At 49.5% G+C, this 24,789-nt stretch overlaps 2 protein-coding genes and 1 long non-coding RNA gene across 3 annotated transcripts; 2 read left to right on the top strand and 1 right to left on the bottom strand.

The window, feature by feature from the left end:
* Positions 1-926: 926 nt before the first annotated feature.
* LOC118379389 (HIG1 domain family member 2A) lies at positions 927-2,861 on the bottom strand. Its single transcript, XM_035766420.2, has 2 exons — positions 2,602-2,861; positions 927-1,742 (listed from the first exon to the last, which is right to left on the bottom strand). Exons 1-2 carry the CDS (start codon positions 2,780-2,782, stop codon positions 1,579-1,581), a joined length of 345 nt encoding a protein of 114 aa, XP_035622313.2. The 5' UTR covers positions 2,783-2,861; the 3' UTR covers positions 927-1,578.
* Positions 2,862-5,719: 2,858 nt separating this feature from the next.
* LOC118379390 (FAS-associated factor 2) lies at positions 5,720-24,121 on the top strand. Its single transcript, XM_052487293.1, is given in 13 exon segments — positions 5,720-5,877; positions 6,543-6,611; positions 6,943-7,077; positions 7,499-7,575; positions 7,670-7,808; positions 10,792-10,877; positions 11,171-11,262; positions 11,542-11,719; positions 21,335-21,506; positions 21,711-21,751; positions 21,753-21,823; positions 21,826-21,851; positions 23,390-24,121. Coding segments are annotated over 13 exon segments (1,332 nt in total). The 5' UTR covers positions 5,720-5,814; the 3' UTR covers positions 23,573-24,121.
* Positions 16,973-18,720, top strand: LOC127913832 (uncharacterized). The gene is made up of 3 exons (XR_008086889.1): positions 16,973-17,028; positions 18,126-18,230; positions 18,662-18,720. It is a non-coding gene; the product is annotated as an uncharacterized LOC127913832 (long non-coding RNA).
* Positions 24,122-24,789: the final 668 nt, after the last annotated feature.

The raw sequence follows: 24,789 nt of genomic DNA on the forward strand, positions 1-24,789 counted from the left end.
TAGATGCTATGAGCTTGTTGGCCTTGCTGGATTTTTTACTCCTGTCACTGTTTGTACTTTTGGCTAATTTTAATTGTTTCCTTCCCAAGCATGACTATTTCATAGCCTGGTTTTCTGATCTGTTTTGTGTGCGGTCTTGCCAAAACGCAACAATGACCCTTTCTACATACGGTCTAGACGATGGCCATAGAAGTTGACAGCATTAAAACAGATCTGGGATCAGGCTAGCTAACGTAGTCTTTTCCAACCAAAAAGTAGTGTCTTCCCATCTAAAGAATCCTATCATTCTGAGGTTGGGTTGCACCACACGAATTCACATAATAGGGGGCTTGTTATGTCATGGTTTTTAGGCTGCGGCTCCTTGGGTAACCCCCCCCTCCCTCCCTCCCCCCCTCCCTCCCCAGAAAGATAGATTTGATATTATGTTATTAAATCAGCACCATTCACCAGAGTAGCCTGTTGAGACTGGCCGTAGAGAAGCCCCACACGTGCAGAATCTTTGAGGACGTTGAGCCCCCCCATTAGAGTCCTAATCATGGCCATATTAAACGACATGGACACTAGTATAATGTTGAGTCATATTTCCAACCCCCCACACCCCTTTTCATTTTCAGCTGTGTTTCCTGTGATTAACTGTTATCCATTAGGATGGCCTCATCCAGCCTGGAAAACGCATCATCAAACAAAGGTTTGTGTGTGTGTGAGGATTTAAATAAGACTGTACTCAAAACAGGGGCTGTTTTGGGAAGACTGGAGACCATAGGCTTACTGGTAAAAATGCACTAGGTAAGCCCTGGGTTGTACCTCTACCTCCCTTATCAGAGCCCCACAGTGACCGATTATGTTCACCGTTCCCCTACAACACTCCTTAATCACTATATTGGTCCTAAGAGCCATCTTTCTCTCAAGTATTACAGCAGACACTATGAATTTTGACATTTTTATTGAAGGGACAGGACTCTGTTTTACTTGATATGGCTACTACATGGCTAGTGGAACTGAAATGGTGCTAAAAAAATGTGGTTCTGAGTCTTGTTATAATTCTCTGTATTACAGAGGTGGATCTCTAACCGATAGCAAGTGGTAGTGGGTCGGCTGTGTGTCTACATATGTGGATGGCTGCATTGCATTTGATATAGTTACACAATTAGGTTTTAAACACAAGGCAGTCTGTGCCCTGCTTGCTTTGCCATCTGCAGAACAGGGTGTACATTTCATTTGACTGGATCAGCCCAAAGCAGTTAAGGAAGTTCAGAAAAAGGAGAGAGAGAGAAGAGAGGGGGAAAAAAACAGTTGATTGGCCCTTTTTACACATCTGTTATGTTAGTCTTTCTACATTTTCAAACATTTCATTCCCATCACGTTTCTCTCCAAGGCTCAAGGGAGAGGATAGACTGGCGGGAGGTTCCAAAAGGCCTGGGTCATATTCATTAGTCGCCGAACGCTTCAAAACAGTCTGAAACAAGGAGGGACTACCTGAACTTGTCTAATAAGAAACCCCTTGTTTTATTTTTTTTCCCCGTTGCAAAAAAAAAAAAAAATACTTTTTTGCAGTAATGAATACAACCCTGATGCTGCTCAGTCTTTCTTCAGTGCTGTGGTGAAGACGCCGAAGATGATAGCGACTACAGTGAAGCCTTGTGCGAAGATACGTCCTCTCATCAGGAGCTGGGACTGCCGGGTCTTGCCTTGTTTGAAGGCTCGGAGACCGTACATCAACGCTCCAGCTGTACCGAGACAACCTGAGAGGAGAAAACAATTAGGGTTTTCCAGAAACGGGCTGATAATAGCTGATGTGAAAGGAGGTGCATTCAGTAACCTCCATTTTGTTTCAAAGTGGTCTCAATGTTTCTCTGGTTTGTTTTGGAAGACTGAAGGGGGAGGGAGGGGGGGTCTGAAGGTGTACAATCCATTGTACTGTAAAAGAACAAGCACTCTGACTGGTGTAAATGTTCAAATATTTTAGGCCCGATTGTGTGTGCAATCCACCCTGTAACCACAGGGGAAAGAAGAGCGACAGAGAACACGCCCAATGTGTTGTAGTGTCCGATGTTATATTCACATAAATGTCCAATAACTAACTATGTTATACTGACAGTTACTGACCTGTGTAGTCTAGCACCCAGTGTGTGACCCATTGATTACACTAGTTTACCATTATAATACATGTTTTTTTTTTTTTTTAATGAAAACTCCTTGACAAGGACATTATGGCCCCTGTAATGTTTCATAACGGGGCTCGGAACACTCGGATCTGTTCCAATTAAATCATCAATGTTGACGCCTGTTACTGTACCTTATGGGGTCCACAAGGACACTGTGCATGACACATCTTATTAAAACTGTAGCTGGCTGTAAAGTTACTAAATTAGCGGTTAAATTGATTGTACGCTGTTCCCCTGCTAGCTAGCAAACGAGTTAACATAGTTAGCTAACTAGCTACAACAGTGTTGTCTCTTTGGTAAAGTGATTGACCAAATGACAGTCTATTCAATGCCCGAATCGTCTAATTTAGTAATAGTATGTATTGAAGCCGAATAGATACAGCTGTGGACATTGGACCATTTTCAATAGACGTACAGTACCGCTTATGTAACTGACCTATAGGGACGAACGGGTTCTCCTTCGACTTCCTCATAAACTTCTCCTGAAACGTCTCTTCTCTGGGTCGAGATAGAGGTGTAAATCCTTCTATAACGGGGGGCTTGGATATGTCGAGCATTGGTAAATGTGTGGTTCTCGCTGACTGTTCAGGGACAACCGGGGTAGTGGCAGAAGCCATGTTTGCAGAGTGTCTGTTCTCGGATACCAGCTTACACTGGGAGCGGATGAATGGTTCCGAACAAAGATGTTGAAAATGTGAGAGATGACCTCATTCGAGAGCTTCCGTAAATAATCACATGGTATCACGCAAAGGATTCCATCCGGGTCACCTTTGACCACATGTATCAACGCAAAGAAAAGTGTTTGATGCTTGAAAGTATCGTAAAATAGAAAAACATGATCTTATCAAGGCCTGCCGTGTCCATTTGTCAAATAACAGAATAATACATAAACTAAAGAAAACGTCCCCACACTTAGTTACCAGAGTTTACCTTAGTTACCAGAGTTTATCTGTTGGATATATATATTTATATAAATATATATATATACAGTACCAGTCAAAAGTTTCTTTATTTTTACAATTTTCTACATTGTATAATAGTAGTGAAGACATCAACACTATAAAATAACACATACAGAATCATGTAATAACCAAAAATGTGTTAAACAAATCAAAATATTTATTTTATATTTGAGATTCAAAGTAACTACCCTTTGCCTTGATGACAGCTTTTCACACCTGGAATGCTTTTCCAACCGTCTTGAAGGAGTTCCCACATATGCTGAGCACTTGTTGGCTGCTTTTCCTTCACTCTGCGGTCCAACTCATCCCAAACCATCTCAATTGGGTCAGGTGATTGTGGAGGCTAGGTCATCTGATGTAGCACTCCATCACTCTCCCCCTTGGTCAAATAGCCCTTACACAGCCTGGAGGTGTGTTGGGTCATTGTCCTGTTAAAAAACAAATGATAGTCCCACTAAGCACAAACCAGACGGGATGGCTTATCGCTGCAGAATGATATGGTAGCCATGTTGGTTAAGTGTGCCTTGAATTCTAAATAAATCATTGACAGTGTCACCAGTAAAGCACTCCCACACCATCACACCTCCTCCTCCATGCTTCATGGTGGGAACCACACATGCAGAGATCATCTGTTCACCTACTCTGCGTCTCACAAAGACACTGCGGTTGGAACCAAAAATCTCAAATTTGGACCAAAGGACATATTACCACTGGTCTATTGTCCATTGCTCGTGTTTCTTGGCCCAAGCAAGTCTCTTCTTCTTATTGGTGTCCTTTAGTAGTGGTTTCTTTTCAGCAATTCGACCATGAAGGCCTGATTCACGCAGTCTCCTCTGAACAGTTGATTTTGAGATGTGTCTGTTACTTGAACTCTGTGACGCATTTATTTGCAATTTCTGAGGCTGGTAACTCTAGTGAACTTATCGTCTGCAGCAGAGGTAACTCTGGGCATTCCTTTCCTGTGTGCGGGTCTATGGTTATTTGAGCGATATATTTGGCTCTATGGTTCAAGGAGCGATATACATGGACAGATCATGTCATAAATGTTGAGACAAAGTGTAAGAAGGTGGTGAATCTTTTGCACTCGGTCTCTGGTTATGAAGGGGGTGCTGACAGACCATCGTTGATGGATATTTATAGAACTCTGATCAGGACGGCGATTGATTACGGATGTATAGTTTATGAAACAGCAGCAAAGACGTGTCTTCAGAAGCTGGACAGAATCCAGTATACAGCTTTAAGGATATGCATTGGTGCATTTAAATCACCATCTGTATGTGCCTTACTAGTGGAGGCAGGTGAGATGCCTTTGGATATACGACGTAAAAAAAAATGGTCATTAGCTTATTGAGTTGAAAGGCTGTGAGGTTGAGCATCCCACTGCTACTGTTCTAGATGACTGATGGGAATATACTAGTAGACAAGGCAGTGGTTTTGGTTGGACAGTTGGGAAGCTTGCTGATGAGAGTGGTTTGAGGCAGTTGGAGGTTGGCCCTTCTTTGGTAATATAGGGGATGTTCCTCCGTGGTTACTCCCAGATCCTGTTGTTGATCTAACCTTGGTGGAGAAAAGGAAAGAATACTCAGTTGAACTGTTGGTGATAATAGTTGCCCTCCAGTGGGTGGAGGACGTACAACCTGTTAGAATTATAGGATGCTCAGATTCTCTGTCTGTATTGAATAGTTTATCATCTGGTAAATCTGATAGGAGTGACCTACTAAATCAAATCAAATTGTATTAGTCACATGCACCGAATACAACAGGTGTAGTGGGTATCTAATAGGAGTGACCTACTATTGGAGGTATTAATGTTACTATGGAGAATGGAGAGAATGGGAGTAGTAGTGAGATTCTGCTGGGTCCCAGCACATTCAGGTGTGAAATTGTAGACCAGTTAGCCAAAAGAGCTTTGAAGCAAGACATTGTTTCATTTCTATGGTTCCACGGGGTAGAGGTAAGGCCAAATGTAAGATCAGAGCCAGATTAGAAAGGACAAAGTGGTGTTTGCTCGATTGCGCTTAGGACATTGTACATTCAAATCAAATCAAATGTATTTATATATCCCTTCGTACATCAGCTGATATCTCAAAGTGCTGTACAGAAACCCAGCCTAAAACCCCAAACAGCAAGCAATGCAGGTGTAGAAGCACGGTGGCTAGGAAAAACTCCCTAGAAAGGCCAAAACCTAGGAAGAAACCTAGAGAGGAACCAGGCTATGTGGGGTGGCCTGTCCTCCTCTGGCTGTGCCGGGTGGAGATTATAACAGAACATGGCCAAGATGAATTCGTCCTTACATCTGGTTGGTTTATGTTTGGAGTGTAAGGTCGATGAAACGGTGGGGCATGTGTTGTTATATTGTTGTAAGTATGTTGAAGAGAGGGACATATTGAAGTGTAGGGTCATTAGGGTTGGATGTGGTTGGGGGGGTTTGGAAGGGATTTAGGGGATGGGGAAGGGACTATTAGAAGTTAGTAGGGCTCTTATTTTATTTTTTTTGTTCTCTGACCGTACTGAGTAGGAGGATTTAGAAATGTTGTAAACCGAGATTGACCACACACACACACACACACTCCATCCAGCACAGTAGGTGGCGGCACGCAGCTGTAACGTTGGTTTGCGGACCGCCGTTATATCATAGAAGAAGAACGACTCGTTCGCAAAGAGCAAGGAACTATTGGTGAGGCAAGATGGCGGCGCCAGAGGAGCAGGCATTATCTCAGGCGCAGACCGAAAAACTCCTTCAATTTCAGGTACTCAACCTTTCTTCAGCTTTACAGTCGTTTTTATAACTCCCTATTAATGTATGTTTAGATATAGGATGGAAATGGTTTAAAAGTTAAATCACGTTTATGGTTGTGAAACTGCTTTTTTGACCCCCCCCCTTAGCGCCACGGTTAACTAACTAACTTAACTAGCCAGTTACCGTTAACGTTATCAAACAACACACCAATTATTTATCCTCTACAAAACTATTGTCTGTCCGTTCCCGAAAATTGCCCCCCTCCCCCTATAAAAGAAACATCAGAAAACTTAAATCAGTGTATGGTGAATTAGAAACTACATTTTGAACTTTTAGTTATCTTACAAAGACTTGTCTTAGCTACTTACAACTAGCTAGCTAGGCTAACGACAGTTAGTTAACTAGGTCAACAATGCTAACGTTACTTTAGTTATTAAACTGTTTCGCTGAAAGATGGTTTTTGAGAGAGGAAATAATCACACACAATTATTATGGCCCCCTCTGTTGTTTCATCCAGACCCAAGATATGGAAATGTCCTGTAGTAATGATTGAAAATACAGTTGTTGAACCTAACATCTTTTACATTCTCACCTATCAATTGGATTGGAGATTGATCCGGTATCGTGTACACTAGTGTTAGATCTGTGATTTCAGATTTGTGGATTTGATTTCAGGACTTGACGGGTTTGGAGTCTACGGACCAATGTCGTCGTACATTAGAACAACACAATTGGAACATCGAGGTAAGAACGGTCAACCCCAAAAATACAGGAATGGCTCTTTTTGTTGTTGTTTGTTGTTGATGTTGGCCTTGAAGACCCAGAGAATACACAGGACATCATGCACAACCATTTCTCAGTGGTTGCACTGTTATGAGTGAATGCCATACAGGGAGTGCAGTAATATATATCATGTGACAAGTGTTGCCTTAAATTCATCAAGATCTCTGCGCTTTTTAAAATGGTCATGGTTTTAGTCTTCCTGTGCTGTCCAGGTTGAGATCAAATTGTGTGTGTGTGTGTGTGTGTGTGTGTGTGTGTGTGTGTGTGTGTGTGTGTGTGTGTGTGTTCCCAGGCTGCGGTGCAGGACAGACTGAACGAGCAGGAAGGAGTTCCTAGTGTGTTTAACCCTCCGCCCTCCAGACCCTTACAGGTCAACACAGCAGACCACAGAGTGTATAGTTATATTGTCTCCAGGCCACAACCCAGAGTACGTACACACACACACACGCACACGCACTCTCTCTCTCTTTTTCGTGTGTTCTTCTTTAAGCTCATATGTCACTGGTAAATTGTTCTTGTATCTCAATTTAAAGGTAGACTCTGCAATATGATGTTTATTGCATGACGGAACAGTGGATTAACTGCCTTGTTCAGGGGCAGAACCACAGATTCGTACCTTGTCAGCTCTGGGATTTGAACTTGCAACCTTCCGGTTACTAGTCCAACGCTCTAACCACTAGACTACGCTGCCGCCCCATTCACACTCGCATACACAGTGGCACAACCTTCTGCTTACAGAAATCATGTCCGTAACTGAAATCATCCAGCTGCCAGCTGTAGTTTTCTCATTGAATCTTCTCCACTGTTCTGATCGTCTCATCTGGTCTTTCTGTTATGTTTTTGTCCAGGGATTAATAGGATGGAGTTACTACATGATAATGCTACCTTTCAGATTGACATATTACACACTTCTGGACATATTCAGGTAATACACAGAAATTCTATTTGGCCATCGGTTCCTCTGACGTTTCTGTATAAAGGTGACTGATTGGTTCCTCCTCCTCCTCTTTCCTAACCAGGTTTGCCCTGCGGTGGGTCAGACCAGACCCTCGTGGACGAGTCACAGACCCTGTGGGTGACGTGGTCTCCTTCATCCATAGTTTTGAAGAGAAGTACGGTCGATCGCATCCAGTGTTTTACCAGGGGACATATAGCCAGGTGTGTTACTCAGGTTCCCCAGTCCAGTTTCAATCTCAATTTGGGATACTAGTAACAGTACCTTGACCATCCACAACAAGTATATTGGAACGCAAAAAAAAAGTTGACACACGCCAAGTTTTATTTTATTGAACAACCGACTAAATGGTTTTAAGGAAGCGGATGTTCCAGAATCCATCCATTTAGATTAGAACATACCTTTTGTTGATGTAGTGTATGTACCTGCTTGTCCAACATCTCGATGTTCCAGAATCCATACAGGTTCAATCCATTTAGAACATACCTTTTGTTGATGTCAACAAACACCAACAAAAGGTATGTGGACACCTGCTTGTCCAACATCTCGTTCTGAAATCATGAACGTTAATATGGAGTTTGTCCCCCCCTCCCCTCTTTGCTGCTATAAACAGCCTCCACTCCTTTGGGAAGGCTTTCCACTAGATGTTGGAACATTGCTGCTATAACAGCCTCCACTCTTCTGGGAAGGCTTTCCACTAGATGTTGGAACAATGCTGCTATAACAGCCTCCACTCTTTTGGGAAGGCTTTCCACTAGATGTTGGAACAATGCTGCAGGGACTTGCTTCCATTCAGCCAGAAGAGCATTAGTGAGGTCGGGAACTGATTTTGGGCGATTAGTCCTGGCTTACAGTCAGCGTTCCAATTCATCCCAAAGGTGTTAGATCGGGTTGAGGTCAGGGCTCTGTGCAGGCCAGTCAAGTTCTTCCACACTGATCTCTATAAACCATTTCTGTGTGGAACTCGCTTTTTGCACAGGACATTGTCATGCTGAAACAGGAAAGGGCCTTCCCCAAACTGTTGCCACAAAGTTGGAAGCACAGAATCATCTAGAATGTCATTGTATGCTGTAGCGTTAAGATTTCCCTACACTGGAGCTAAGGGGCCCGAACCATGAAAAACAGCCCCAGACCATTATTCCTCCTCCACCAAACTTTACAGTTGGCGCTATGAATTGGGGCAGGTAGAGTTCTCTGATTCATCCGTGAAGCGTGATTCATCACTCCAGAGAACGCGTTTTCACTGCTCCAGCGTCCAATGGCGGCGATCTTAACATCACTCCAGCCGACGCTTGGCGTTGTGCATGATGGTGATCTTAGGCTTGTGTATGCAGCTGCTCAGCCATGGAAACCCATTTCATGAAGCTCCCAACCAACAGTTATTGTGCTGACGTTGCTTCCAGAGGCAGTTTGGAACTCGGTAGTGAGCGTTGCTGGACAGATGATTGCTACGCGCTTCAGCACTTGGCGTTCCCGTTCAGCTTGTGTGGTCTACCACTTCGCAGCTGAGCCGTTGTTGCTCCTAGATGTTTCTGCTTCACAATAACAGCACTTACAGTTAACCGGGGGCAGCTCTAGCAGGGCAGCTCTAGCAGGGCAGAAAGTTGATGAACTGACTTGTTGGAAAGGTGGCATGATGAAAGTCACTGAGCTCTTCAGTAAGGCTATTGTACTGCCAATGTTTGTCTATGGAGATCGCATGGCTGTGTGCTTGATTTGTATACACCTGTCAGCAATACATACACCGTAGCCAAATATATTTAAACTCAATTTTTCACAATTCCTGACATTTAATCCAAGTAAAAATGCCCTGTTTTAGGTCAGTTAGGATGACCACTTTATTTTAAGAATGTGAAATGTCAGAATAATAGTAGAGAATTATTTATTTCAGCTTTTATTTCTTTCATCACATTCCCAGTGGGTCAGAAGTTTACATACTCCTAATTAGTATTTGGTAGCACTGCCTTTAAATTGTTGAACTTGGGTCAAATGTTTCGGGTAGCCTTCCACAAGCTTCCCACAATAAGTTGGGTGAATTTTGGCCCATTCCTCCTGGCAGAGCTGGTGTAACTGAGTCAGGTTTGTAGGCCTCCTTGCTCGCACACGCTTTTTCAGTTCTGCCCACATTTTCTATATGATTTAGTTCAGGGCTTTGTGATGACCACTCCAATACCTTGACTCTGTTGTTCTTAAGCCATTTTGTCACAACTTTGGAAGTATGCTTGGGGTCATTGTCCGTTTGGAAGACCCATTTGTGACCAAGCTTTAACTTCCTAATTGATATCTTGATGTTGCTTCAATATATCCACATAATTTTCCTCCCTCATGATGCCATCTGTTTTGTGAAACGCACCATCCCTCCTGCAGCAAAGCAACCCCCACAACATGATGCTTGACGGTTGGGGGATGGTGTTCTTCGGCCTGCAAGCCTCCCCCTTTTTCTTCCAAACGTAACGATGGTCGTTATGGCCAAACAGTTCTATTTTTGTTTCATCAGACCAGAGGACATTTCTCCAAAAAGTACGATCTTTCTCCCCATGTGCAGTTGCAAACCATAGTCTTGATTTTCTATGGTGGTTTTGGAGCAGTGGCTTCTTCCTTGCTGAGTGGCCTTTCAGGTTATGTCGATATAGGACTCGTTTTACTTTGGATATAAATAGTTTTGTACCCGTTTCCTCCAGCGTCTTCACAAGGTCCTTTGCTGTTGTTCTGGGATTGATTTGCACTTTTCGCAGCAAAGTCTGTTCAGGAGACAGAACGCATACCCTTCCTGAGTGGTATGACGGCTGCGTGGTCCCATGATGTTTATACTTGCGTACTATTGTTTGTACAGATGAACATGGTACTTTCAGGCATTTGGAAATTGCTCCCAAGGATGAACCTGACTTGTGGAGGTCTACAATTTTCTTCTGAGGTCTTGGCTGATTTCTTTTGATTTTCCCATGATGTCAAACAAAGACTGAGTAAACAATTGTTGGAAAAATGACTTGTGTCATGCACAAAATAGATGTCCTAACCGACTTGCCAAAACTATAGTTTGTTAACAAGAAATGTGTGAAGTGGTTGAAAAAAAAATAGTTTTAATGACTCCAACCTCAGTGTATGTTAACTTCCGACTTCAACTGTCTGTGTAACTGGGTTGATAGCTGGTCGTGTTTATATGTTATGTTTGTTTCCCCCCTGTAGGCATTGAACGATGCCAAACGTGAGCTTCGCTACTTATTAGTTTACCTCCATGGAGAGGAGAACCAGGACACAGACCAGTTCTGTCGGTAGGTCCCATAACAGGTGATCCGTTTACATGAGGCCAACATCCACACAGACACAAAACCCCTTTTTCTGTCAATAATCAGTAGTTTGTTTTATTTTGTTTGTAATTCCGCTTCTGTTGGTTTGAATATTTATTCAGTTGATTGGATGGAGGTTTTCCCCCCTCGCTCGTTTCCATATTTGTGGCATGTTTGGTATTATTCATATGTCCTCCCCCTCTTCGTAATTAGTATAAATTATTTTATATTTTCCCGTGTTTTATATAAATGATGCTTCTGTTTCCATCTTCCTCCAGATCCACGTTATGTACAGAAGAGGTCCTGACCTTCCTCAACACCAGGATGCTGTTCTGGGCTTGTTCCACCAGCAGGCCTGAGGGATACAGAGGTACACAACCGTCTACTCTTGCATTGCGTCTTCACTACCTAGATCTCCTAGAGCTGGAGATACATTGGACAAAGAGGAACTGGCCTCGTCCTTCACTCGTTGTTGTTGCTGCTGTGAATGAGGACGTGTTCTCAGTCAGTCTGATCTGGTTAAATAAGATAAAAGTCAGTCATCCGTGCTGGGAATTTAGGATGATTTGTCAGTCCTCTAGGATATGAGGAGAAATTTCTTTATTTCAGTGTTGTTTTAATCTGTGTTTGGTGTGTGTCTGTACCTCAGTGTCCCAGGCGCTGCGTGAGAACACTTACCCGTTCCTGGCCATTATCATGCTGAAGGACCGTAAGATGACGGTGGTGGGACGTCTGGAGGGGCTCATCCAATCAGAGGACCTCCTCAACCAGCTCACCTTCATCATGGAGGCCAACCAGACCTACCTGATGTCTGAACGCTTGGAACGGTAAGGCACTGATTGCAGAGCTGTGGTTTCCAATAGCCCTTCAGACAAACTCAAAAAGTACGTCAATTGTTTTTTTTGTGCGTATTTGAAACCCAGGTTTGATTGCTTATTTTACTTATATGAAAAATAATGTGGAGATGGTCTCTGGTTCTGGAGATGTGGTGAGGTGAAGTCTGTCTCTGGTCCTGGAGATGGGGTGAGGTCTGTCTCTGGTCCTGGAGATGGGGTGTGGTGAGGTCTGTCTCTGGTTCTGGAGATGGGGTGTGGTGAGGTCTGTCTCTGGTCCTGGAGATGGGGTGTGGTGAGGTCTGTCTCTGGTCCTGGAGATGTGGTGTGGTGAGGTCTGTCTCTGGTCCTGGAGATGGGGTGTGGTGAGGTCTGTCTCTGGTCCTGGAGATGTGGTGTGGTGAGGTCTGTCTCTGGTCCTGGAGATGGGGCGTGGTGAGGTCTGTCTCTGGTCCTGGAGATGGGGTGTGGTGAGGTCTGTCTCTGGTCCTGGAGATGGGGTGAGGTCTGTCTCTGGTCCTGGAGATGGGGTGTGGTGAGGTCTGTCTCTGGTTCTGGAGATGGGGTGTGGTGAGGTCTGTCTCTGGTCCTGGAGATGGGGTGTGGTGAGGTCTCTCTGGTTCTGGAGATGGGGTGTGGTGAGGTCTGTCTCTGGTCCTGGAGATGGGGTGTGGTGAGGTCTGTCTCTGGTCCTGGAGATGTAGTGTGGTGAGGTCTGTCTCTGGTCCTGGAGATGTAGTGTGGTGAGGTCTGTCTCTGGTCCTGGAGATGTGGTGTGGTGAGGTCTGTCTCTGGTCCTGGAGATGGGGTGTGGTGAGGTCTGTCTCTGGTCCTGGAGATGGGGTGTGGTGAGGTCTGTCTCTGGTTCTGGAGATGTGGTGAGGTCTGTCTCTGGTCCTGGAGATGGGGTGTGGTGAGGTCTGTCTCTGGTCCTGGAGATGGGGTGTGGTGAGGTCTGTCTCTGGTCCTGGAGATGTGGTGTGGTGAGGTCTGTCTCTGGTCCTGGAGATGTGGTGTGGTGAGGTCTGTCTCTGGTCCTGGAGATGGGGTGTGGTGAGGTCTGTCTCTGGTCCTGGAGATGTGGTGTGGTGAGGTCTGTCTCTGGTCCTGGAGATGGGGTGTGGTGAGGTCTGTCTCTGGTCCTGGAGATGTGGTGAGGTCTGTCTCTGGTCCTGGAGATGGGGTGAGGTGAGGTCTGTCTCTGGTCCTGGAGATGTGGTGTGGTCTGTCTCTGGTCCTGGAGATGTGGTGTGGTGAGGTCTGTCTCTGGTCCTGGAGATGTGGTGTGGTGAGGTCTGTCTCTGGTCCTGGAGATGGGGTGTGGTGAGGTCTGTCTCTGGTCCTGGAGATGTGGTGAGGTCTGTCTCTGGTCCTGGAGATGTGGTGTGGTCTGTCTCTGGTCCTGGAGATGTGGTGAGGTCTGTCTCTGGTCCTGGAGATGTGGTGAGGTCTGTCTCTGGTCCTGGAGATGTGGTGAGGTCTGTCTCTGGTCCTGGAGATGTGGTGTGGTCTGTCTCTGGTCCTGGAGATGTGGTGAGGTCTGTCTCTGGTCCTGGAGATGTGGTGAGGTCTGTCTCTGGTCCTGGAGATGTGGTGTGGTCTGTCTCTGGTCCTGGAGATGTGGTGAGGTCTGTCTCTGGTCCTGGAGATGGGGTGAGGTCTGTCTCTGGTCCTGGAGATGGGGTGTGGTGAGGTCTGTCTCTGGTCCTGGAGATGTGGTGAGGTGAGGTCTGTCTCTGGTCCTGGAGATGTGGTGTGGTGAGGTCTGTCTCTGGTCCTGGAGATGGGGTGTGGTGAGGTCTGTCTCTGGTCCTGGAGATGTGGTGAGGTCTGTCTCTGGTTCTGGAGATGGGGTGTGGTGAGGTCTGTCTCTGGTCCTGGAGATGGGGTGAGGTGAGGTCTGTCTCTGGTCCTGGAGATGTGGTGTGGTGAGGTCTGTCTCTGGTCCTGGAGATGTGGTGTGGTGAGGTCTGTCTCTGGTCCTGGAGATGGGGTGTGGTGAGGTCTGTCTCTGGTCCTGGAGATGGGGTGTGGTGAGGTCTGTCTCTGGTCCTGGAGATGTGGTGTGGTGAGGTCTGTCTCTGGTCCTGGAGATGTGGTGTGGTGAGGTCTGTCTCTGGTCCTGGAGATGGGGTGTGGTGAGGTCTGTCTCTGGTCCTGGAGATGTGGTGTGGTGAGGTCTGTCTCTGGTCCTGGAGATGGGGTGTGGTGAGGTCTGTCTCTGGTCCTGGAGATGTGGTGTGGTGAGGTCTGTCTCTGGTCCTGGAGATGTGGTGTGGTGAGGTCTGTCTCTGGTCCTGGAGATGGGGTGAGGTGAGGTCTGTCTCTGGTCCTGGAGATGGGGTGAGGTGAGGTCTGTCTCTGGTCCTGGAGATGGGGTGTGGTGAGGTCTGTCTCTGGTTCTGGAGATGTGGTGTGGTGAGGTCTGTCTCTGGTTCTGGAGATGTGGTGTGGTGAGGTCTGTCTCTGGTTCTGGAGATGGGGTGAGGTGAGGTCTGTCTCTGGTCCTGGAGATGTGGTGTGGTGAGGTCTGTCTCTGGTCCTGGAGATGTGGTGTGGTGAGGTCTGTCTCTGGTCCTGGAGATGTGGTGTGGTGAGGTCTGTCTCTGGTCCTGGAGATGTGGTGAGGTGAGGTCTGTCTCTGGTCCTGGAGATGGGGTGTGGTGAGGTCTGTCTCTGGTTCTGGAGATGGGGGCGTGGTGAGGTCTGTCTCTGGTCCTGGAGATGTGGTGAGGTCTGTCTCTGGTTCTGGAGATGGGGCGTGGTGAGGTCTGTCTCTGGTCCTGGAGATGGGGTGAGGTGAGGTCTGTCTCTGGTCCTGGAGATGGGGTGAGGTGAGGTCTGTCTCTGGTTCTGGAGATGGGGTGAGGTGAGGTCTGTCTCTGGTCCTGGAGATGTGGTGAGGTCTGTCTCTGGTTCTGGAGATGGGGCGTGGTGAGGTCTGTCTCTGGTTCTGGAGATGGGGCGTGGTGAGGTCTGTCTCTGGTTCTGGAGATGGGGGCGTGGTGAGGTCTGTCTCTGGTTCTGGAGATGGGGCGTGGTGAGGTCTGTCTCTGGTCCTGGAGATGTGGTGTGGTGAGGTCTGTCTCTGGTCCTGGAGATGGGGTGAGGTGAGGTCTGTCTCTGGTCCTGGAGATGGGGTGAGGTGAGGTCTGTCTCTGGTCCTGGAGATGTGGTGTGGTGAGGTCTGTCTCTGGTCCTGGAGATGGGGTGTGGTGAGGTCTGTCTCTGGTCCTGGAGATGGGGTGAGGTGAGGTCTGTCTCTGGTTCTGGAGATGGGGTGAGGTGAGGTCTGTCTCTGGTCCTGGAGATGTGGTGTGGTGAGGTCTGTCTCTGGTCCTGGAGATGGGGTGAGGTGAGGTCTGTCTCTGGTCCTGGAGATGTGGTGTGGTGAGGTCTGTCTCTGGTCCTGGAGATGGGGTGAGGTGAGGTCTGTCTCTGGTCCTGGAGATGTGGTGTGGTGAGGTCTGTCTCTGGTTCTGGAGATGGGGTGAGGTGAGGTCTGTCTCTGGTCCTGGAGATGGGGTGAGGTGAGGTCTGTCTCTGGTCCTGGAGATGGGGTGAGGTGAGGTCTGTCTCTGGTCCTGGAGATGTGGTGTGGTGAGGTCTGTCTCTGGTCCTGGAGATGTGGTGTGGTGAGGTCTGTCTCTGGTCCTGGAGATGTGGTGAGGTGAGGTCTGGTTCTGGAGATGTGGTGTGGTGAGGTCTGTCTCTGGTCCTGGAGATGTGGTGTGGTGAGGTCTGTCTCTGGTCCTGGAGATGTGGTGTGGTGAGGTCTGTCTCTGGTCCTGGAGATGTGGTGTGGTGAGGTCTGTCTCTGGTCCTGGAGATGTGGTGTGGTGAGGTCTGTCTCTGGTCCTGGAGATGGGGTGTGGTGAGGTCTGTCTCTGGTTCTGGAGATGTGGTGTGGTGAGGTCTGTCTCTGGTTCTGGAGATGTGGTGTGGTGAGGTCTGTCTCTGGTCCTGGAGATGTGGTGGGTGAGGTCTGTCTCTGGTCCTGGAGATGGGGTGAGGTCTGGTCCTGGAGATGGGGTGAGGTCTGGTCCTGGAGATGGGGTGAGGTCTGTCTCTGGTCCTGGAGATGGGGTGAGGTCTGTCTCTGGTTCTGGAGATGGGGTGTGGTGAGGTCTGTCTCTGGTCCTGGAGATGGGGTGAGGTCTGTCTCTGGTCCTGGAGATGTGGTGAGGTCTGTCTCTGGTTCTGGAGATGGGGTGAGGTGAGGTCTGTCTCTGGTCCTGGAGATGTGGTGAGGTCTGTCTCTGGTTCTGGAGATGGGGTGTGGTGAGGTCTGTCTCTGGTCCTGGAGATGTGGTGAGGTCTGTCTCTGGTCCTGGAGATGTGGTGAGGTCTGTCTCTGGTTCTGGAGATGTGGTGAGGTCTGTCTCTGGTTCTGGAGATGGGGTGTGGTGAGGTCTGTCTCTGGTCCTGGAGATGGGGTGTGGGTGAGGTCTGTCTCTGGTCCTGGAGATGGGGTGTGGTGAGGTCTGTCTCTGGTTCTGGAGATGTGGTGAGGTCTGTCTCTGGTCCTAGAGATGGGGTGTGGTGAGGTCTGTCTCTGGTCCTGGAGATGGGGTGGGTGAGGTCTGTCTCTGGTCCTGGAGATGTGGTGTGGTGAGTCTGTCTCTGGTCCTGGAGATGTGGTGTGGTGAGGTCTGTCTCTGGTCCTGGAGATGTGGTGAGGTCTGTCTCTGGTCCTGGAGATGTGGTGAGGTCTGTCTCTGGTTCTGGAGATGGGTGTGGTGAGGTCTGTCTCTGGTCCTGGAGATGTGGTGTGGTGAGGTCTGTCTCTGGTTCTGGAGATGTGGTGTGGTGAGGTCTGTCTCTGGTCCTGGAGATGTGGTGAGGTCTGTCTCTGGTCCTGGAGATGTGGTGAGGTCTGTCTCTGGTTCTGGAGATGTGGTGAGGTGAGGTCTGTCTCTGGTCCTGGAGATGTGGTGAGGTCTGTCTCTGGTTCTGGAGATGTGGTGGGGTGAGGTCTGTCTCTGGTCCTGGAGATGGGGTGTGGTGAGGTCTGTCTCTGGTCCTGGAGATGTGGTGTGGTGAGGTCTGTCTCTGGTCCTGGAGATGTGGTGTGGTGAGGTCTGTCTCTGGTCCTGGAGATGTGGTGAGGTCTGTCTCTGGTCCTGGAGATGTGGTGAGGTCTGTCTCTGGTTCTGGAGATGTGGTGAGGTCTGTCTCTGGTTCTGGAGATGGGGTGAGGTCTGTCTCTGGTTCTGGAGATGTGGTGTGGTGAGTCTGTCTCTGGTTCTGGAGATGTGGTGTGGTGAGGTCTGTCTCTGGTCCTGGAGATGGGGTGTGGTGAGGTCTGTCTCTGGTTCTGGAGATGGGGGCGTGGTGAGGTCTGTCTCTGGTCCTGGAGATGTGGTGAGGTCTGTCTCTGGTTCTGGAGATGGGGCGTGGTGAGGTCTGTCTCTGGTCCTGGAGATGGGGTCTGTCTCTGGTCCTGGAGATGGGGTGAGGTGAGGTCTGTCTCTGGTCCTGGAGATGGGGTGAGGTGAGGTCTGTCTCTGGTCCTGGAGATGTGGGTGAGGTCTGTCTCTGGTTCTGGAGATGGGGCGTGGTGAGATGGGCTGGTCTGTCTCTGGTTCTGGAGATGGGGCGTGGTGAGGTCTGTCTCTGGTTCTGGAGATGGGGCGTGGTGAGGTCTGTCTCTGGTCCTGGAGATGGGCGAGGTGAGGTCTGTCTCTGGTCCTGGAGATGGGGTGAGGTGAGGTCTGTCTCTGGTCCTGGAGATGTGGTGTGGTGAGGTCTGTCTCTGGTCCTGGAGATGGGGTGTGGTGAGGTCTGTCTCTGGTCCTGGAGATGGGGGTGGTGAGGTCTGTCTCTGGTTCTGGAGATGGGGTGAGGTGAGGTCTGTCTCTGGTCCTGGAGATGGGGTGTGGTGAGGTCTGTCTCTGGTCCTGGAGATGGGGTGAGGTGAGGTCTGTCTCTGGTCCTGGAGATGTGGTGTGGTGAGGTCTGTCTCTGGTCCTGGGGATGGGGTGAGTGAGGTCTGTCTCTGGTCCTGGAGATGTGGTGTGGTGAGGTCTGTCTCTGGTTCTGGAGATGGGGTGAGGTGAGGTCTGTCTCTGGTCCTGGAGATGTGGTGAGGTGAGGTCTGTCTCTGGTCCTGGAGATGGGGTGTGGTGAGGTCTGTCTCTGGTCCTGGAGATGGGGTGTGGTGAGGTCTGTCTCTGGTCCTGGAGATGTGGTGAGGTGAGGTCTGGTCCTGGAGATGGGGTGAGGTGAGGTCTGTCTCTGGTCCTGGAGATGGGGTGTGGTGAGGTCTGTCTCTGGTCCTGGAGATGTGGTGTGGTGAGGTCTGTCTCTGGTTCTGGAGATGGGGTGGTGAGGTCTGTCTCTGGTCCTGGAGATGTGGTGTGGTGAGGTCTGTCTCTGGTCCTGGAGATGGGGTGGTGAGGTCTGTCTCTGGTTCTGGAGATGTGGTGTGGTGAGGTCTGTCTCTGGTCCTGGAGATGTGGTGTGGTGAGGTCTGTCTCTGGTCCTGGAGATGTAGTGTGGTGAGGTCTGTCTCTGGTCCTGGAGATGGGGTGGGTGAGGTCTGTCTCTGGTCCTGGAGATGTGGTGAGTCTGTCTCTGGTCCTGGAGATGGGGTGTGGTGAGGTCTGTCTCTGGTCCTGGGAGATGTGGTGAGGTCTGTCTCTGGTTCTGGAGATGGGGTGTGGTGAGGAGTCTGTCTCTGGTCCTGGAGATGTGGTGAGGTCTGTCTCTGGTCCTGGAGATGTGGTGAGGTCTGTCTCTGGTTCTGGAGATGTGGTGTGGTGAGGTCTGTCTCTGGTCCTGGAGATGTGGTGTGGTGAGGTCTGTCTCTGGTCCTGGAGATGGGGTGTGGTGAGGTCTGTCTCTGGTCCTGGAGATGGGGTGTGGTGAGGTCTGTCTCTGGTTCTGGAGATGTGGTGAGGTCTGTCTCTGGTCCTGGAGATGGGGTGTGGTGAGGTCTGTCTCTGGTCCTGGAGATGGGGTGAGGTGAGGTCTGTCTCTGGTCCTGGAGATGTGGTGTGGTGAGGTCTGTGTCTGGTCCTGGAGATGTGGTGTGGTGAGGTCTGTCTCTGGTCCTGGAGATGTGGTGAGGTCTGTCTCTGGTCCTGGAGATGTGGTGAGGTCTGTCTCTGGTCCTGGAGATGTGGTGTGGTGAGGTCTGTCTCTGGTCCTGGAGATGGGGTGAGGTGAGGTCTGTCTCTGGTTCTGGAGATGGGGTGAGGTGAGGTCTGTCTCTGGTTCTGGAGATGTGGTGAGGTCTGTCTCTGGTCCTGGAGATGTGGTGAGGTCTGTCTCTGGTTCTGGAGATGGGGTGAGGTGAGGTCTGTCTCTGGTCCTGGAGATGTGGTGAGTCTGTCTCTGGTTCTGGAGATGTGGTGTGGTGAGGTCTGTCTCTGGTCCTGGAGATGGGGTGTGGTGAGGTCTGTCTCTGGTCCTGGAGATGTGGTGTGGTGAGGTCTGTCTCTGGTCCTGGAGATGTGGTGTGGTGAGGTCTGTCTCTGGTCCTGGAGATGTGGTGAGGTCTGTCTCTGGTCCTGGAGATGTGGTGAGGTCTGTCTCTGGTCCTGGAGATGTGGTGAGGTCTGTCTCTGGTTCTGGAGATGTGGTGTGGTGAGGTCTGTCTCTGGTTCTGGAGATGTGGTGTGGTGAGGTCTGTCTCTGGTCCTGGAGATGTGGTGTGGTGAGGTCTGTCTCTGGTCCTGGAGATGTGGTGTGGTGAGGTCTGTCTCTGGTTCTGGGAGATGTGGTGTGGTGAGGTCTGTCTCTGGTTCTGGAGATGTGGTGTGGTGAGGTCTGTCTCTGGTTCTGGAGATGTGGTGTGGTGAGGTCTGTCTCTGGTCCTGGAGATGGGGTGAGGTGAGGTCTGGTCCTGGAGATGGGGTGTGGTGAGGTCTGGTCCTGGAGATGGGGTGAGGTGAGGTCTGTCTCTGGTTCTGGAGATGGGGTGAGGTGAGGTCTGTCTCTGGTTCTGGAGATGTGGTGAGGTGAGGTCTGTCTCTGGTTCTGGAGATGTGGTGAGGTGAGGTCTGTCTCTGGTTCTGGAGTGGTGGTGAGGTGAGGTCTGTCTCTGGTTCTGGAGATGTGGTGAGGTGAGGTCTGTCTCTGGTTCTGGAGATGTGGTGAGGTGAGGTCTGTCTCTGGTTCTGGAGATGTGGTGTGGTGAGGTCTGTCTCTGGTCCTGGAGATGGGGTGAGGTGAGGTCTGGTCCTGGAGATGGGGTGTGGTGAGGTCTGGTCCTGGAGATGGGGTGTGGTGAGGTCTGTCTCTGGTCCTGGAGATGGGGTGAGGTGAGGTCTGTCTCTGGTCCTGGAGATGTGGTGAGGTGAGGTCTGTCTCTGGTCCTGGAGATGGGGTGAGGTGAGGTCTGTCTCTGGTTCTGGAGATGTGGTGAGGTGAGGTCTGTCTCTGGTCCTGGAGATGTGGTGAGGTGAGGTCTGTCTCTGGTCCTGAGATGTGGTGGTGAGGTCTGTCTCTGGTTCTGGAGATGTGGTGAGGTGAGGTCTGTCTCTGGTTCTGGAGATGTGGTGAGGTGAGGTCTGTCTCTGGTCCTGGAGATGTGGTGAGGTGAGGTCTGTCTCTGGTTCTGGAGATGGGTGAGGTGAGGTCTGTCTCTGGTTCTGGAGATGTGGTGAGGTGAGGTCTGTCTCTGGTCCTGGAGATGTGGTGAGTGGTGAGGTCTGTCTCTGGTCCTGGAGATGGGGTGAGGTGAGGTCTGTCTCTGGTTCTGGAGATGTGGTGAGGTGAGGTCTGTCTCTGGTCCTGGAGATGTGGTGGGTCTGTCTCTGGTCCTGGAGATGTGGTGAGGTCTGTCTCTGGTTCTGGAGATGTGGTGAGTGAGGTCTGTCTCTGGTCCTGGAGATGTGGTGAGGTGAGGTCTGTCTCTGGTTCTGGAGATGTGGTGTGAGTGAGGTCTGTCTCTGGTCCTGGAGATGGGTGAGGTGAGGTCTGTCTCTGGTTCTGGAGATGGGTGAGGTGAGGTCTGTCTCTGGTTCTGGAGATGTGGTGTGGTCTGTCTCTGGTCCTGGAGATGCTGTCTCTGGTCCTGGAGATGTGGTGAGGTGAGGTCTGTCTCTGGTCCTGGAGATGTGGTGTGGTGAGGTCTGTCTCTGGTTCTGGAGATGTGGTGTGGTGAGGTCTGTCTCTGGTCCTGGAGATGTGGTGTGGTGAGGTCTGTCTCTGGTCCTGGAGATGTGGTGAGGTGAGGTCTGTCTCTGGTTCTGGAGATGGGGTGTGTGAGGTCTGTCTCTGGTCCTGAGATGGGGTGAGGTCTGTCTCTGGTTCCTGGAGATGGGGCGTGGTGAGGTCTGTCTCTGGTCCTGGAGATGGGGTGAGGTCTGTCTCTGGTTCTGGAGATGTCGTGGTGAGGTCTGTCTCTGGTTCTGGAGATGTGGTGGGTGTCTCTGGTTCTGGATGAGGTCTGTCTCTGGTTCTGGAGATGTGGTGAGGTCTGTCTCTGGTCCTGGAGATGTGGTGAGGTCTGTCTCTGGTTCTGGAGATGTGGTGAGGTCTGTCTCTGGTTCTGGAGATGGGGTGTGGTGAGGTCTGTCTCTGGTCCTGGAGATGGGGTGTGGTGAGGTCTGTCTCTGGTTCTGGAGATGGGGGAAACTTGAACATGTGTTTGTGTTCCAGGGAGGAGAGGAACCAGACGCAGGTGTTGCGGGCGCAGCAGGACGAGGCCTACCTGGAGTCGCTGAGAGCCGACCAGGAGAAGGACCGGAGGAAGAAGGAGGAGCAGGAGAAGGTCCAGGCGGAGGAGGAGAAGGTCCGGCAGACCGTCCTGGCCGAGGAGAGGAGGAAGAGGGTGAGGACACCTTGATACTGTCTGTCTCCTTTTTCTCTGTCTTGTCAATCTTTTGTCTCTCACTCGAGCTCAGTCTGCTCGCGCTGTCTGTTCTCTCTGACTTCTCTCTCTCTGCCTACATTTAAAACCGTTTCTTATCTTGGTCTTTGTTGTTGCCAGTTTGACTGTGGCTAACTAATTCTGTTCTTTTATCTTATTTTTAAGATGCTGGATGAAGAGAAGGAGCGCAAGTCAGAATGTCTTCCCCGAGCCCCCAGCAGACGGCCCCGACAGCGTCAAGATAGTTTTCAAACTGCCTAACGACACCAGAGTAGAGAGGGGTTCCTCTTCCAGGAGTCTCTGACGGTAAGACACAGTCTGACGGTAAAGACACAGTCTGACGGTAAAGACACAGTCTGACGGTAAAGACACAGTCTGACGGTAAAGACACAGTCTGACGGTAAAGACACAGTCTGACGGTAAAGACACAGTCTGACGGTAAAGACACAGTCTGACGGTAAAGACACAGTCTGACGGTAAAGACACAGTCTGACGGTACGAACACAGCTCTGCTCGGTAAGACACAGTCTGACCGTTTGAACACAGTCTGACCGTACGAACACAGTCTGACCGTAAGAACACAGCTCTGCTCGGTAAGACACAGCTCTGCTCGGTAAGACACAGCTCTGCTCGGTAAGACACAGCTCTGCTCGCAAGACACAGTCTGACCGCATTTAACACAGCTCTGCTCGGTAAGACACAGCCTGACTGCTCTGCTCGTAAGACACAGTCTGCCGTAAGACACAGCTCTGCTCGGTAAGACACAGTCTGACCGTACGACACAGCTCTGCTCGGTAAGACACAGCCTGACCGCAACACAGCTCTGCTCGGTAAGACACAGTCTGGTAAGACACAGCCTGACCGCTCTGCTCGGCAACACAGCTCTGCTCGGTAAGACACAGCTCTGCTCGGTAAGACCGTCTGACCGTACGAACACAGCCTGACACAGTCTGACGAACACAGCCTGACCGTACGAACACAGCTCTGCTCGGTAAGACACAGCCTGACCGTATCTAACACAGCTCTGCTCGGTAAGACACAGTCTGACCGTTTAACACAGCCTGACCGTACGAACACAGCTCTGCTCGGTAAGACACAGTCTGACCGTACGAACACAGCTCTGCTCGGTAAGACACAGCCTGACCGTACGAACACAGCTCTGCTCGGTAAGACACAGTCTGACCGTACGAACACAGTCTGACCGTACGAACACACTGACCGTGACGAACACAGCCTGACCGCATTTAACACAGCTCTGCTCGGTAAGACACAGTCTGACCGTACGAACACAGCCTGACCGTACGAACACAGCTCTGCTCGGTAAGACACAGTCTGACCGTACGAACACAGCTCTGCTCGGTAAGACACAGCCTGACCGTACGAACACAGCTCTGCTCGGTAAGACACAGTCTGACCGTACGAACACAGCCTGACCGTACGAACACAGCTCTGCTCGGTAAGACACAGTCTGACCGTGCGAACACAGCCTGAACACAGTAAGACACAGCCTGACCGTACGAACACAGCTCTGCTCGGTAAGACACAGCCTGACCGTGCAACACAGCTCTGCTCGGTAAGACACAGTCTGACCGTACGAACACAGCTCTGGTCGGTAAGACACAGTCTGACCGTACGAACACAGCTCTGGTCGGTAAGACACAGTCTGACCGTACGAACACAGCTCTGCTCTTTTAAAGTGTTGACTCACAGTTCTACACAGCAAACTCCCAGTCACTCTTCCATGTGTAGTGTCATTGTAACTGATTTAAACTCCCCTGGCAAATACCAATGGAACTTATGGTCTTGACAACAACAAGCACCCATCTCTCCCTCTGTTTCTCCAGGTAATATACGACTTCCTGTTCTCATTGAAGGAGACCCCGGAGAAATTCCAGATAGTTACCAACTTCCCCCGCCGGGTCCTGCCCTGCCTTCCCACGGAGGAGCAGCCCAACCCCCCCAGCCTCAAAGAGGCCGGCCTCAGCCGTTCCGAGGTCCTCTTTGTTCAGGACCTCACGGACGATTGACACCTAGCTGACCCTCTCTCTCTCTTCCAACGTGAGGAAGTCAGCTGTTCCTTGTTTCTTCCCCATTTTTTTTTTTTTTTTTTTAAATGGCCGTTGTGCGCTAGGGGTCACTGTCTGAAATAATGGAACAAACTCTAACCCAGAAAGAATTTAAGCCGTCAGCCCTGATACTGTTGTTTTTAAAAGGAGAGACATGTCAACTCCCTGTACATACGTTAGATATTTAAAGAACAAGGCTGATAAAAAGCACCGCTTATTTCTTATTTTTATTATTATTATTATTCAAAGTTGACTCTATAATGTAATTGTCTTGAGACGACCAAACAAGCGAGGGGGTTGAGTTTCCGTACCGCCTGCAGTTTAGAACGACAACCCAGTTCAACAAGAAGAGGGCCACAGCTTTCACACGTGGCTTTCACCTATCTCTAGTATAACAGTCTGCCTGTGGTGACTCATAGATGCCTATTTCTCCTGTATCATCGGAATGGGCTGGTCATGTTTAAGATGTCATTTTCCAACAACTATAAATTAAACATTTTTAAAATGTGATTGTGATGGTTTTGATAATATTCCTGGCTGTCAGTGCTCTTTTCCCAGAATATCTGCTGACCTTTAACATTTTTGTAGGTATGTGGGAGAACAAGTGTATTATGCCAACCTGAATTATTTTACGAGGCAAGTCAGTTAAGAACAAATTCATATTTTCAATGACGGTCTAGGAACAGTGGGTTAACTGGTCTAGGAACAGTGGGTTAACTGATCTAGGAACAGTGGGTTAACTGGTCTAGGAACCTGGGTTACTGGTCCAAGGAACCAGTGGGTTAACTGGTCTCCAGGAACAGTGGGTTAACTGGTCTCCACTCTTAACTGGCTTAGGAACAGTGGGTTAACTGGTCTAGGAACAGTGGGTTAACTGGTCTAGGAACAGTGGGTTAACTGGTCTAACTGGCTTAGGAACAGTGGGTTAACTGGCTTAGGAACAGTGGGTTAACTGGTCTAGGAACAGTGGGTTAACTGATCTAGGAACAGTGGGTTAACTGGTCTAGGAACAGTGGGTTAACTGGCCTAGGAACAGTGGGTTACCTGCCTGTTCAGGGGCAGAATGACAGATTTGTACCTTGTCAGCACGGGGATTTGAACTTGCAACCTTCCGGTTACTAGTCCAACGCTCTAACCACTAGGCTACCTGCCACCTCTACACTCTAACCACTAGGCTA

Source organism: Oncorhynchus keta, chromosome 30 (genome assembly GCF_023373465.1).
Source record: "Oncorhynchus keta strain PuntledgeMale-10-30-2019 chromosome 30, Oket_V2, whole genome shotgun sequence".
Classification (NCBI taxonomy): domain Eukaryota; kingdom Metazoa; phylum Chordata; class Actinopteri; order Salmoniformes; family Salmonidae; genus Oncorhynchus; species Oncorhynchus keta.

Bases quoted from the DNA above. Each gene is read 5' to 3' on its own strand.
- LOC118379389 (XM_035766420.2), bottom strand. From the start codon at position 2,782: ATGGCTTCTGCCACTACCCCGGTTGTCCCTGAACAGTCAGCGAGAACC. The intron at 1,743-2,601 runs GTCAGTTACATA...TTCTCCTCTCAG, and splicing joins GAACCCGTTCGTCCCTATAG to GTTGTCTCGGTACAGCTGGA.